Genomic DNA, 15,489 nt, shown 5'->3' with positions numbered 1-15,489 from the left:
GCTAATATATGTAATCTGTTGTCTAAATGTGATACTAATAATATAGAGTTCAAACCCAGTGATAAACAGAGCAAGTGCTATTGGGGCGAGTATCTTACTTACTCCCGTTGCTAGTAGTGCTCAAACAGCTCAGTAGCCTATTCCTTTACAATGCTTACCGTTTTTACTATGAATATTTTCATTCAAAAAAAATAGAAATTATTTGTCATATTATTTTATAATTTTTTTTCGTGATTAATTTTGTGCCCCTAACATTAATTATCGAAAATTGAGCATGAAAGTAAAAAAAAAGTATAGCGCATTAGACTACCCAGCTTTTCCTAAACTAAACCTTGTTTTTGTATAATTGAAACAATTGGAGAATATTTTTTTTCTAACATGCCTAAAATCATAATAAAAAAACCTTATACATTGCCATCAGAGCCCTGTCCAAATGATCCAGACCTATCGAGATTCTTTGGCAAATAAGTCCCCTTTAATAATTCTTGTGTCACATGATCAGGAATTTGTAGTGTAAACCTATCTTCATAAGTTTCTCTAGATTTGGATCTGAAAAGTGACTTCTTTTTCTTCTGTTCATGATGATCATCTTTTATAGTAATGCTTACACTATGTCCGACAAGATCGGGAGGCAGAGTAGCTTCGTCTGCAGGCAACTCGAGGTGTCTTCGACATGCAGGACATGTTTTGTGCATTTTGAACCAAATGTCAACGCAGTTTTGATGGAAAACATGGGTACATATCGTTAGTAGTCGAAGAACATGATTGTCTTGAAACTCAAGTAAACAAATAGCACAATCCCCACCAGACTTTGGTTGTCGATATTGTTTGACAACTGAATAAGTAAAAGTGGGAAATTTGTCTAAGACTTTAGGATCAAGGCCAGGTTTTTCAGCATGGGCAGGATTAACAGCCATGATGTGAGTAGGGCTGCTGTTCCCTTCACATCGCCTTATATATAGAACGTTTTGTAAGAAACATGTATAAAAGTAAATTGCAAAAAGAGCAGTAAAAAGGAAGACAAGTAGAACCAAAATTACAACTAAGATAACGTGTGAGGTTGCCATAATTTACGCGGTGGAGGGTGGTCCGGCCAGAAGTCGACTAACATGGTAAGATTGGAGATGAAAGTTAGGACTAGGTCATAGTGTAGGGAAAGGCAGAGAAGTATATAATATTAGGTGCTGGGGAGTGGGTTATATATGTGTTTGACATGGCTTAGCGGTTCAGAGTAATGCTAGAATGAGGAAAACAAGGATTTGATGTCAAGTGTAAGAAATTGTGAGTAATATTTGGTTTTTACTTTTAACACCTACGGTCGTAATGAAGTCGGGGAGCGAGTCCTTGTCTCACCAACTTTACATCTCTCACCTGTAAATTATGTACTAGTGTGCATCTTTCCATTCTGTTCCATTGTGTACTGTCTAAGATGTTATATTATTAATTCCCTTTATCAGTTGCAGACCTACCTTGCCACCACCAGAATCTGCAGTTTTTGCTGTCCAATAATATATAATCCCTCACTTAGGTACAAGATAATTCTAATCTGTTTTCTCAGAAATTATAAAAATTATCTGCTGAATATTTTTGGAATCAATTTGGCCCCGTTATAAACAGGGGGTAATCTAATTTCCACAGTATTGTCCATGAATTAATTCAACATAAGTTCATACTAAAAGTAGTTGTTTATTATAGCGAAATAGATTTGAGAACGTTTATATATCCAACAACCAAACGGTAAAAAACACTAAAATTATTATAATAAACGAACTATCCAATAATAATATTATATACGCTAATATTAAGGATGGAAGATGGTGGTTGAAGAATTGTGGGAAGTGAGGTACATACACTATTATTCAGAGACCACATTTGGAAAACAAAACTGAGAAGAATAATTGAGGGGTAATGGAGATTATTCAGTTGTCCAGTGACATACTAGTCATAAGATAAAATTACAACTTGCATAAACAAACGATACAGAGATCTTGCATTGCCATTTGTCATCTGAATTCTTCCACCAGCTAACTTACCCCATCATGGAGCTAAATTCTTCTTAATAACCCTTCATGTACACACTCCACATTATACAGAGGTAATGTCGGGGTTAGCTATTTGGGTACTCATTTCTTTCTTCATTCGCTACTTGTCGAACAAACTGCCCTTTAACACGCGGCCTCTGCTCTGCCAATTTCTTCCTGCTCTGGTACCGGACCTAAGTGCACAACAAGCAATACATTGTTATGTCTCTGCATTAGTTTCTATTATAACAGTGTTCTATGTCACTAATTAAAGTATTAGGATCAAACATCAGTATATACCTTCTTGTCGAAACATCTATCTTTCCTCTTTTGACGAAATTTATGTAAAGCGGCTTCTCTCCGTGTCATATTGTTTGGATCTACATCATTCCCGCTACCTTTATCTGCTCCACATTGCTCTATCACCCCATTCTTAATTGATAATTTTACTCCTTCCGCTGTTTGAACAATGTTGTTGTCAGTTTGCCCATTGCTCCCGTTATTGCTACCAGAAGCACTTGTATTTAAACCATAATTGGCAGCATTTCCTTCGATTGGCGAGGTTAGGACTTGAGATGGTACAAAATGCGAAGCTGATGGGGCTGTTTTCCTCATAGACAAATTATTATGGTCTGGGAGCTGCTGTGTTTGCTGCCCGTTATGGACATGGTGATGATGGTGGTGGTAATGATGATAGTGATGGCGATGCTGGACTTGGACCTGCTGCTCTGTTGAATTTACTTGAACTGTTGGACCCTCGGCCTTATCCTGTATCTCCGGAAGAATAGATTGATCATTCAAGTTTTCAGCTGATTGAAAGGCAGAACAGAGACGGGCACTAGTTGGTGCATCGGGTAATTTTTTATCACCAAATGCTGCAGGCTTCGAGAATATGTTGTTATCAGTGGTTGAGCCCATGTCATTATTGCTACTTCCGTTGGAACATTGATTATGAGTACCATCCGTATTAGATTGTAAATTGAGCCGTGAGCTATTTTCGGGTGGAGAGCAGCTGCCCACATTTCCAGTTGGAGCTTGTTTAATATTATTAGTATTGTCATACCTGCATAATAACGAATCATGATATGAATTGTTGATATGTAAATTATTCTACCGAGACAGGACACTTGATCTATCTTTGAAGTTTATAAGTTGTTATACCTTGAGAAAGCTGAAAGGTCTGAGCGTCTTAAAACCTTTTGCTTCGAGTCACTATTCTTGGGCCTTGCATCTCGTTCTCCAACTGAATTTAAGTCAAGTTTTAGAGAAAGTGATTCATTAATATTATCCGCAGTCTTATCCTTAGTAGTTTTCCTGTATGGGTCTGCTTCATTGGTTACACTTTCCATCTGAGGGTCTGTACTGTTGGTAATGGCAACCTGAGAATCTGAATATTTTTTACTCAAGTTGACATCTAGTGCTTCAGTGTGGGCTTCAGCTACCCTTTTTTCAAATTTCTCCTCATCCTTCTTTGATTCTGAATCAAAAACTTTGGTTTTACCCATTCCAGTCTTCTGCATCTTTCTGTTTGGTTCTTCAACCTGTAAATCTTGATCCATAGGGATTCCCATCTCCAAGTATTTTCCCATGGCAACTGAGGAGTAAAGTGCAAGCATCGATTAAACCTAAATACAGAATCACGCAACTTAAACAACAATTAATGACAAGGTTGGTGAAAATGAAACTAGACATACCTAGTGCATCACCTTCTCCATTTTTCTCCCATGTAGCAGTCCCAGGTACCCAATTGTTAGCACGAGGTTCGGACCTTGAGTAAGCAACCTCATGTGGGTAAATTGTAGGAGGGGGATCTGCTAACAGCTCATAGCGTATAATTGGCTGTTGGCTTTCAACTTCAACTACCCTTTTGGACCAAGAAACCTGAGAAGATATAACAAATGCCTCCACTTATAATATGTGTTATGGAAATCATAACATAAACACTAACTTGACAATATTGCATGCATGTTAATACCTTGACTGTTTATATATGCTGAAACCAGAACATACTACAAACGTTTTTGCAATTGTTTCTCTTCTGTTTAGTATGTGAAATGGCAAGCTTTGTTAGAAAAATGAAATGATCCATACCTGGGTATCACTTCCGTTATCACTTCCATTATTGACATTCAAATTAGTGTTCCAGTTGTCATCCTCCGCGCTGCCCCCAATTTTGTTGCCAGCGTGACCAATATTTCCTGAACCTGATGATGGTTTCTGAATCAATACACCACTCTCACTGCCACTGAAGCCAGACTGGTAAAACAGTTGTGAAATTAATACAATCAGTTAAGCAGAGCGTGGTACAAATGAAACTTTAAATAAATATAAAAATATAGGTATAGCATCTTAAACAATTGAATCTCAGTTGAAAGTGACGTGATTGTTCAACCGATGACAAGTGACCGGATTCATGAGGATATATAGCAAGCAAGCCATTATGCTCCAGGGTATAATTAACATGTTATATCAGTGCCGACTGGAGTTGAAGTCTGTACACGTCCGTGCATAAATTGGAACAATTAAAAACAACTCACAGTGTGGCATTTTCTCCAGACATGCTGCCACAGATGTTTAAGCTCATTCTTTCGAATAGGCTTCACTAAGAAGTCTACGGCACCTTTGGATAAACAGTTAAAGACTATACCCATTGAATCATTAGATGACATCACTGCACAAAAAAACTCAGTAGGGTAAAGTAATTACAAGTACTAATACATGATGATCAAAATTTCCATGTATTTAGAACACACTAGTTTATTATGTATAACAAGCAAGAACTCTTACTAATCAATGGAATGCTCCTGAAAGCTTTGTGGCTCAAAATTTTGGATAACAGACCGATACCAGACAAATAAGGTGTGACTACCTCCGTCAAAACAAGGTCGATGCGGTTACTTGGATCTTCCAAGGCTTTCCAAGCTTCTAGGCCATGTGCGACAGCAGTAACTGACATGATAGAGTTCCATTAAAGTCTGAGGCTAGAAGCCTACCAAAAGCCCTTAAATTTATAAATGAAGAAAAATAATCCATCACTGTTAAAAGTGACAATTTGAAGAACATGTCATGAAGAATATATTTTTAATAAAAAATATATATCTTTCATGTGAGTTCAGATATTTCTACTCCCTTATTTGTGTCATAGATTTTATGTTATTAGTGCATGTAAAGTTTGTTACTCAGGCTCAACCAGAAGTCTATACAACACGAATTCGCGTTCAAGTATCAGATTTATATTATTTTTCTTAAAAGAATGAATCATACTTTTGGCTTGTAATAATTGTTCATGTGTCAAGGGTCCAGCATCTCGAAACTTAATGAAGAGTCCGACAACAGTAAATAAATACTCCATCATTTAATTAGATGTTCTTAGAGCTTGCTCAATCTTTAGAAATATATATATCTACCATGATCTAAATGTGCATGATGTGTTTATTTATAATGCTTGAAATTAACTTTAAAGGAAGTGGGATATACAAAAGAGTACTATACATATGCAATTAGTTAAGGTGATAGAAAACGAAGTTCACTTTGTTGTATGCTTTTCCTATTTCTTTCTAGTTTTATATATGTATGCTTTTATATGTATTAACATACATAGAATATAGAATGGGAGCTCAGCTCAAGCTTCTTGTTTTTGTTAGCAGCAAACAATTATCAGAAATCGATCCATGGTAACATTCATGTCCCAGTTTTATATATAATTTTTTTGTTAAAACACTTCCTTTCAGTTTTGGATATTCACATGCCCAATTCGACTTGAAACAAAAAGGGGACGAAATTTATCAACTTAGACAATTTAAAGTGATAATGATATCTGCATGCAGCAGCAGCATGCTAATTATTAAGGAAAGTTGCCGATTAGAGCAGTAAAAATGTTTTTCAAATTGAATATAATTGAATAAAAGAAACAAATCTAACATATCAAATCTGGATTATAACATATCAAGTAACCCTGAGGAGCCCGGCCTGATCAAAATCAAAACCTGGACCTAGCTAGGCATGGCAGGCTTTCGGATGTTGATTATAAATATATTGATGAACCCGAGAACAAAACTTTGAGGTTATAATAAACTGCACAATTGAATTCATGAACAGAGAAATGAAATTTGTCTGAAATTTGCTAACCTTCATAGCTACAATTTCTAAGTAAAGCACTGACAATATGGCGAGTGGAGTCATCATTTTCTACCAACAGTACACTGAGCGTCTTAAGAGGAAGGAAGCGCTCCCACAGAACCACCGGGCCAGGAACTCTTTGCTGCTTTCCAAGTGGAACAGGCTGTGCCTGAAATGTGCACTTGTTGTTTACATCAAAAGCAACGTCGTTAGTAGTCCTGGACTTGGTTTCCCCGGATAACCTCTGCCCTTCACCAGACACTCGATTTTGTTCTTCCAGACCTTTACTAGGGGAACCATTAGCACTGACCCTTAGTATCCCCATTAACCGGATTCAAAAAGAGCTACAAGAACAATGGCAGTGGAGTTAAGAGGTAAAAAGACGGGTACTAAACACAAAAAGTTGGTGCACATAATGGTTTGCTGTCTTCAAGAGATTACAGTAGTCCTCAAAAATATCCTACTCTGCAATTAAAAAAATGGCGAGTATGAAAATTAACACATAGCCAACAACGTCACTTAAAACTCAAGTGTTTCAAGATCCTTACAGATCGCAGTTTCGAATGATGCAATGCAAAACTAGAAAGGACCTATATATATATATATATTAAGTGTTATACATTAGCCTGCAAACAAGTGTGGGTAGGTATTGGTTTTGAATAAGAAGAGGATCGATCGGAGGGCAAACATTAATTTTAAGAAAAAGTGAGTAGGAGATCTTATTTTATTCAGTAAATCCTACGACGTGGCAATGCGCTGGGGAATCGAAACAAGGGCAGGCATTGGTCAGGCCATACTTTAGATCCTGAGTGATCCGGGGACTTTAAAGATTCCAGTTCAATCAGCTGGGACACGTGGCACATTGTGCGTTTAGTTAAAGGTACGGGAGATGAGATTGAGATGGAGATTTTTAAACGACGTTTGCATGTTTAACATCCCAAAACCCACAACCAACATTGGATGGTTTGGAACTAACGGCGTTTCTGTGGCAGGGAGGGATCATCTATGCTGTAAGTGCTTGTAGGGGTGTTCACGGATCGGGTTGGACGGGTTGGGCGAGTTGGGAGAATTTAGCAACCCAACCCAATTAGTTCGGGTTTTCAAAATTTCAACCCAACCCAAACCGTTTAAATTTATAACCCAAACCAATTTGTATACTTCGGTTTGGTTCGGTTTGGATCGGTTTGATCGGTTTATTAAATATACAAAATTAATATAAAAAATTATAATAAAATATATGGTTTCAAAGTTTAAAACACTTGAAAATAGTTCAAAACAATATTACAATCCTCCATATTGAATAGTCTTAAGCATCTAATTTTCGACATCAAAAGTTCTAATAATATTGTTTACGATTTAAATATTGGAATGAATCATTAATGCAAAAAATATAACACTAATCAAACATATATTGTTGTTACGAAATGAACTATGAACATGGAGGTTATAAGTTACATTTAGAGTTAGAGATATATGGATCTATGTAAATGACCTAAACATAATTTTGGATTAACTTATTAGCATGTACATATATATTTTAATCGGGTTGGGTTGGATTGGTTTAAAATTATCGAAAACCATATCCAACCCCATTAAATCGGGTTGATATTTTTTCAACCCAACTATATATCGGGTTGAAAAAAATCGGTTTGGTTCGGCCGAAATAGGGTCGGTTCGGTTTGGATTGGTCGGGTTGGCCAAATCGTGTACACCCCTAAGTGCTTGGACAAACCTCCTCTCTCTATTACGTGGGAGAGTTGAAGTTGAGAAGGTGATTTCATGTGCTCGCAGTAAAATGTTGGATTAACACTGGGAAATAACAGTTGAATAAATTAATATATATTATGAGAGAGGGTTCAGCGTTTAAAATATTATTTATATTATAATAATGATTGTCAAATGTTATTGAAGAAGACTCGCACTGATTGTCAAATCTTATTAAGGAAGACTCGCACATCTTATTAAGGAAGACTCGCACAACTTATTAAGGAAGACTCGTGATACTTATCAAGAAATACTTAATTTAATATTGGAAGTTTGTTACGAAAATTAAGATTTTGTTAAACTGACGAGGAAAACTTACCTATTAAGTTTTCTTAGTATAATTGATAAAAATCTACTATAAATAAAAGTTTTGCCTAGTCATTTGTAATTGAACAATCACAAAAGAAGTAATAATACTTTTGAGATCTCTCTTTCGTTTATTTATAATACGTTATCAGCACGAGTCTCTGCCAACTGAAGCTTGATTCTCGAAAGAGGTACGACTTATTCTGACTCACGAGTCTTTATCAACTAAAACTATTTCATAAAAGAGGTACGATTTCTTTTACTGATTTTATTCTAATTATTGTTACATATTTATTTATGTTACTGATTGAAAACTATAAACATGGCTATGCCGTCAAGTAATATTATAAAGATGGCTCTGCCGTCAAGTAATACTATTATAAAGATGGCGATGCCGTCAAGTAATAATCAAAAGTTTTCTGGCCGGCTATGCCGTCATAACTTTTGTATAAAGTTATTATTTCAACTTACTTGTTTAAATATTATGTGACATATTATATCTTATTTAAAATCTATTCAGAATGGCGAATCTTACAAAATTAGAGTTTCTTGCCTTAGATGTATCTGGGATAATTATCTATTTTGGGTAGTCGATGCTGAATTACACCTTAGTGCTAACGGGTTAAATAACACCATAGAATCAGGAAAAACTCCAAGTATTGAACAAAATGCCAAGGCTATCATTTTTCTTAGGCATCACATTCATGAAAATTTAAAATCTGAATACTTAACTGGAAAAAACCCACTCACCCTTTGGAATAATCTCAAAGATAGATTTAATCACCAAAAATTTGTTCATCTACCTCATGCCCGGTATGCCTGGCTTAACATAAGGCTACAAGATTCAAATATGTTGCTGAGTATAATTCTGCCTTATTTAAAATAAGCTCAAAATTGACCTTGTGTGGTGAGAATATTACTGAAGCCAACATGATTGAAAAGACGCTCTCAACTTTTCATCCCAACACTAAGATTCTGGCGCAACAATATCAAGAGCGCAACTTTCAAAAATATAGTGAGCTGATATCTCTCCTTCTTGTAGCTGAAAAGAACAACGAGTTTTTATTGAAAAATCATCATATACGTCCCATAGGCTCTGCCCAGTTATCTGAATTACATAACGCGTCATTCTGGAAGAATGAACGTGGGAAAGGGCATAGAGGAAGACGAGATTACGGACGTGGACGCGGAAATTTTTGTGGTTTCACAATCAGTATAACTCTAGTCACCTGAAGTGGCAGTATGAAGGTTACAACAACAACTCTGGACACCAGAAGTGGAAGAATGAGATGCCAAATAAAAGGAAGGCACCACCAGAAGGAGATATTAGAGATATTTGCTTTAGATGTGGGGCTCATGGGCATTGGACTCGTACTTGTCATACACCCAAACATCTTGTAGAACTTTACAAGTCATCTAAAAGGCATAATGGACAAAGGATGGAAACAAACTTGGCTAACTATAATGATGAACTGATGATTAAGACCACAAATGAACTAGAAAATGGTGTTAATATCTACTATGGCTTAGATGACTAGGTTTCATATGCACTTCTTTTATGTCATGTGCTGAATCTACTTGTTTCGACATCTACTTCCATGTACTTGTTTTATATTCTTGTTCTATGTTCTAGTTTTATGTACTTTGTTTATCTTAATAAAGTCGTTTTTCACTTATATATATGTACACAACATAAATATGAGAGATATATGTATTGCTGACTACGCAACTACTCACACAATTCTATAAAACCAGAAGTACTTTTCTCAGTTGTTGGGTCCCAATGTGTTTGTAGAAGGGGGGGTTGAATACAAACAGTACCGAATAATCGAATTAAATGCGGAATAAAAAATGTGAAACAAAATTCAAGTTAAATAAAAATATTATTAAACTTGAAAGGTGTTACAACAACTGTATCGATTACAAGGAATTAATCTCAAATTAATTATCACAAATCTAGAATAAATTCGACATGAACTTTTTCTATTTTTGTAATAAAAAGATTCAAATGCTAAACGCAATTTGAGATTAAGTTCTAGGGATTTTGATCCGCTAGATTGTTACACAAGAACAAGATAAATAATTCTAGTGGTTTGGATTTAACATTAACAAACTAGAAATTGATCTTGAATTTCTGCAGATAAAAGATGATATTTTTCAGAGGCGGCTGCTTTCTTTTGTTCTTGTCTTGATTGAGATATTAATGATATGCTGCTTCTCTGCTTCTATTTAATCAATCAGCTGAATCAATTGAATTGGAATGACAATCCTTTAAGCTTGCAAGACTTTCGGTAGGACAATTGAATGAACTAGCAAGACAATCAGAATGAACTAGCAAGACAATCAGAATGAACTAGCAAGACAATCACCCTCCTGATGTAACTTTCGGTATGACAATGTAAAATGGCCTAGCATGACAATCGGTATGACAATCCAGATTGTCATGCTAGTTCATTTTCATTTGTTTTGCTGATTTAAGCCTTGAATTTAATCCAATTAAACTTCTGAAAATTCCTAAAATTCCTAGAATTAAATCAGAATTAATTAATCAATTAATTCAATTAATAAATAAATTATTCTTCGCAGATATAATTTATTTTCTTAATTAAATTAGATGAATTAATTAATTAATAGAGAATTAATTCTAGTCTTGAGCAGCAACCATTCTTCTGCAAATCTTCTGAAAATCACTGAAAATTATGAATCAACTCCACCACTTCAACGTTGACACTCGATGTACTGTCTGGTTCATGAGTGACTAACTTCCGTGATGTTTCTTCATGTCTTGACTTTGACACTTAGATTTTCTTCAGATTAAATCCTTGTAATTAATGATACCCTGACGAGATCTCTGTCACTTGATTAAATCCACGATCTTGATTTATATCACTAAGGCATGATCAACTTCTTGAACTTCTTCCAGTGAATTAACTCCTCAAGTCTGTAGATGAACCTTGTCTCTGAATCCTTTGACAGATATTACTTTGCGAGATCTCTCTGACGGTCGATCCACTATTTACTTATTACATTCTTATTTGAGTTGAGTTGAATCCTCGAATATACAAATAGGTCTATGACATATGACTTACAATCTCCCCCTATTTGTTTGTTAGACAATAACACACAAATACCTAGAGGATAACTCAACTAACAAATAAGAAAAAGATATAACCATACATGCAAAGTAAATAGCAGAAAAGTTCTGGATGAGATTTAACATTTTCCAGATTCCAAGTAGATGTTCCTCTAGACTGAACATATCTTCAAGTAGTTCCATCTTCATTTGTACAACCACATTTCCTGTTGAGAAGCCCATATCTCTTGCTTCTCATGAAGCCCATATCTCTTGCTTCTCCCCCTATGAGAATCAACTGATTAAAGAAGATCACCTTTGTTTTACCACCTCTCCCGTACAATAGGATCCGCAGATAAAAACCAATGGTACTCCCCTAACAGCTTCTTCCCTTACTAGGAAATCACCTTGTGTTTACCACCTCTCCCGTACAATAGGATCCGTAGTTAGAAACAACAATGGTGTGGTGTAGTGTACATTTTTAGGATCTTTTTCTTCCTCCCTGCTATTTCTCCCCCTTAGTTGAGGAATCCTCCAAACTATTACTTAAGCTTTTATCTCCCCCTTAAAGAAGGAATGTATGCTGTTGTCTGAAGGAGTTCTCATATTTCACTTGGTTGGAAATGAAATAACAAGTAGTTTCTCTTTCTTCCTCACTGTGAGTGTGTGATTCTGTTTAGTGTACCTCACATGTGTTTCACTCTTCTCTCCACTCGTGTTTACACTCATTCTCACAAGTGTATCACTCTTCTCTCATAGCTACAACATTCAGCTGTACCTGCAAGGAAAATCACCTTAGCCATCCTTAAGGAGGTCACAGGTAGTGCAATGGGAGTTCACAAATCCCCATCCTTGTTAAACTCGTCAGATGAATCTGAGTCATAATTTACAAGTTGCTAGTTTCCCTTTTAGGGTTCCAGATTTGAATTCTGGGAAGGTACACAATGATCCAAAGAATTTAGCATAAAGATCACAGTTCCCTTCTAATGCCTGTGAAGACATTTCCTTGTGACTCATCAGGTAATATCTGAATCATTGTCAACAAGTTGCCGATCTGCGCCTATGTCAGATCCACTATCCGCAGATGCATCCAGGGGATTTAAGCCTGGGGAGGTAGACACTGACCACTGACATATGGCTTTTGGATCAGTATCCTCTCCTAACACCTGTAAAGGCAATTGGTCCACTAACGAACCTTGAACAATCGAATCTGACCTTAAAATGGTCGAAACTCTTGTTTCCGTCAACTCATCCTTTGTGTGTGTAACCTCTTCTTGTGCATCAAGAATTGTTTATATTTGAGGTGGTGACACTACATCGGATACCTTGGCCGACAGGCAAAATTCAATAGACGCACCCTATTGAGAGAATGAATCTAGTAACTGTTTTTGTGCCTTTTCAGCCATTACATCTTTTTGAGAAGATGTATGGGGGCTAGCAGTTGTCTCGGGTTAAATACTACTCATCTATGTAGGAGACAGAGCTACTGGGTTGACTACAGAACCTTCCTTATGTGGTGCACTAGGCACTATCTCCCTCACGCTCATTCATACTACTTTTAGTGGTAAAAGAGTGTTTGTTGGTTCTGTTTTTGTGTTTGTCTTTACAGTCTGGGATAGACGTTGTGGATTTTCAACCTCATGACTGTCAATGAAAGAAAGTCATTGGAGACTGAACCTGTAACACAGAATATATGGTAATAGAGAGAAAATGATTTACAATAGTGATTTCAAAAGATTTTACATGACATAAGAAATCACTAATGTAGAAAGAAGTTTGATTTTGTTTTTCAATATGAATGAGTTTTTGATAAAACATTGATCACTTAGGGTAAAGTCTAAGTAATTCTCATTCATATCAAAAGCTTACAAATATCTGCAACATAATGTTAACAAGATATCATTGACCGATACTTGTCAAGTACTTTAGATACTAATTGTTATGTTGCATAATCAATATACCACTGCACATATAAAACAATATGATTGTGCTTAGTGATAAGATAGTTATAAATATGACGACTCTACTAGTTCATATAAAATTATAACTTCTGTTAGAGTGCCATACCATGTCCTTGACGATTGCTTGAGCAGTATACTAGTTCATACCAACCTGAAGTGAGATTGTGAAGAAGAAATTGCATAGTCCAATAGATCTGCAGCTGCAAAGTCCATGAACTGTGGTGCATTGACTTCCTCTTTTGACTTACCAATCAGGAGTACACTTGTACACATCTTACTAGAGTACAATTCCAAGTGTAATGTGCAGCAGGTGCCTGATATGTCATAATATTCTCAAGTCTCGTCACTGGTGCTATATGTTAGATACTGCTTCCTGATAATAACCTAGCACAATATACAAAATTACAATGATAACATTCCCAGCTTGTAAACAGCCATATCCCTCAGATAAACCTTTGCTGTTATCTCCAAAGGTAACCATGGGGCCAGCTTTCTCAACCACATTTGATAGCAGGGCTCTATCTCCGGTCATATGTCTTGATGATCCACTGTCAAGAATCCACACTACCGGTTATACTTGTTTAATGCCCTGCACTACAAATGGATTAGACCTTCTTCGGAACCCAAACTTGGTTGGGCCCGGCATACTTGTAGAACTGTCCTTTGTCAGACAAAACAACATTTTTAATTTTAACGATCTCAACATTCTCAATGACTGAACATTTGACCTTGTAAATAGCCTTAACAAATTTCTGTTTAAGCTTAGGCACAAATGTCTCCTTTCTAGCCTTAGAAGGACTAGCAGTCTTAGACCTATCATGCTTCTTGTTATTCACATGCTGACGAGGAGTAGTCTTATCATTAGACACATGCTTACCATTAAAATAAGCATACATCATATTAAAAGCACAAGACATACAATTAGCAACACCACATGCTTTATGAGAGTGATTAATAGCAGGTAATTTATGCATGGTAGACATGGCATTATTGTTATCCAACTCATGTGTGTCTGAGTTAGTCTCAGTTGCTTTCACAACTTTGACTGGAACCTTCGACTCACTTGACTTGGAAACAATCTTCTCATAAGCATGATCCTCAGCACGTATTTCTTCTTGAATAACAGAAGAGGTCGCATCAAATGGTTCAGCAATTGATGCTTTATAGAGGGGTTCATCAACACCCTTAAGCACATATGGTACTTCCCTCCCTTTAGCACAGACATGGGGAGGGGAGTTTATGCCTAATTCTCCAATAGCAGCATTGTAATCATAACCTATTCCAGATGTTTGATTAACAGCTTGCTTACTGTAGAACTCTTTAGCCTTCGAACAAGAATTGAAGTAGGCTCTAACCTTAGTCTCAAGACCGGTGATCTTGTCTTTGAGAATAGTTTCGAGTTTTCTATAACAGTCAACTCTATTCTCTAGAAAAGATACCTGTTCTTTTAATTTGTCTTGATTAATGTGCACAAGTCTTAATTCATTGACCTCTTTCTCAAGGTCTGTGATCTGTAAACTTAACAGTTCATTATCACGACGTGCACAATCTAAGTTACCTCTTAGATGATAAACCATTTCAGCATCAGAAAGTTTTACCTCTATTCTTGACGATGAAGCTTTTCCATCAATAGCCATAAGAGCAAGATTTCCTTCATCTTCATCTTCACTGTCAGCATCATCCCAGCTTCTTCCCTTTGCCAGATAAGCCCTTTCAGAGTTCTTTCTTACTTGCTTTGGCTTTCTACATTCTGTGGCAAAGTGTCCCAACTCATTGCAGTTATATCATCTAATGGTGCTCCGATCAACCATCCCTGTTTTGTATCCACCACTGCTGGTGTTAGAGGATGAAGATCCACCTTTCTGGAATTTGTTGTAGTTGGACTTGTACTTAAGCTTGGGATTCCTCTTGAATCTGACATGGGAGAATCTCTTGACAATTTGGGCCATTGACTCGTCTTCCAATTGCTCCAGCTCTTCCAAGGAATAAAAATCATCACTTGATTGATTTGTAGTAGGAGGATCATATTCTGCTACTAACTCATTTTCCTCAGCCTTGGAAAACTGTACCATTCTCTCCAATTGTTGAGATTGCTGTTGTTGTTGACCTTCAGCTACAAGTGCAGTAGATGTGCTGACCATTCTATCCTTCCCGTAGACTTCCTTCTGTTGAATCTGCTCCAACTCATAGGTTTTTAACACTCCATAGAGCCTGTCCAAAGAAATCTCACTCAGATCTCTAGCTT

At 36.5% G+C, this 15,489-nt stretch overlaps 2 protein-coding genes across 3 annotated transcripts; both read right to left on the bottom strand.

The window, feature by feature from the left end:
* Positions 1-404: 404 nt before the first annotated feature.
* LOC141679951 (RING-H2 finger protein ATL30-like) lies at positions 405-917 on the bottom strand. The gene has a single exon (XM_074486306.1). The coding sequence runs from the start codon at positions 915-917 to the stop codon at positions 405-407; it is 513 nt and encodes a 170-aa protein (XP_074342407.1).
* An 894-nt stretch (positions 918-1,811) lies between these two features.
* Positions 1,812-6,821, bottom strand: LOC141676538 (two-component response regulator-like PRR73). 2 transcript variants are annotated; one of them, XM_074482209.1, is made up of 9 exons: positions 6,689-6,821; positions 6,150-6,605; positions 4,809-4,970; positions 4,559-4,692; positions 4,113-4,277; positions 3,716-3,902; positions 3,183-3,615; positions 2,322-3,084; positions 1,812-2,215 (listed from the first exon to the last, which is right to left on the bottom strand). In XM_074482209.1, exons 2-9 carry the CDS (start codon positions 6,463-6,465, stop codon positions 2,108-2,110), a joined length of 2,268 nt encoding a protein of 755 aa, XP_074338310.1. In that variant the 5' UTR covers positions 6,466-6,605; positions 6,689-6,821; the 3' UTR covers positions 1,812-2,107. The 2 variants fall into 2 exon arrangements, with proteins under 2 accessions (XP_074338310.1, XP_074338309.1); XM_074482208.1 differs by having other exon boundaries at positions 6,150-6,815.
* Between the last annotated feature and the right edge of the window lie 8,668 nt (positions 6,822-15,489).

This window comes from Apium graveolens, chromosome 8, assembly GCF_009905375.1.
Source record: "Apium graveolens cultivar Ventura chromosome 8, ASM990537v1, whole genome shotgun sequence".
Lineage (NCBI taxonomy): Eukaryota > Viridiplantae > Streptophyta > Magnoliopsida > Apiales > Apiaceae > Apium > Apium graveolens.
This window is presented reverse-complemented; position numbering and strand designations above follow the sequence as displayed.

Coding starts and splice junctions, on each gene's coding strand:
- LOC141679951 (XM_074486306.1), bottom strand. CDS start 917: ATGGCTGTTAATCCTGCCCATGCTGAAAAACCTGGCCTTGATCCTAAA.
- LOC141676538 (XM_074482209.1), bottom strand. CDS start 6,465: ATGGGGATACTAAGGGTCAGTGCTAATGGTTCCCCTAGTAAAGGTCTG. Junction 4,278..4,558: donor TCTGGAGAAAATGCCACACT/GTGAGTTGTTTT, acceptor CTGTTTTACCAG/TCTGGCTTCAGTGGCAGTGA. Junction 3,085..3,182: donor GACCTTTCAGCTTTCTCAAG/GTATAACAACTT, acceptor GTTATTATGCAG/GTATGACAATACTAATAATA.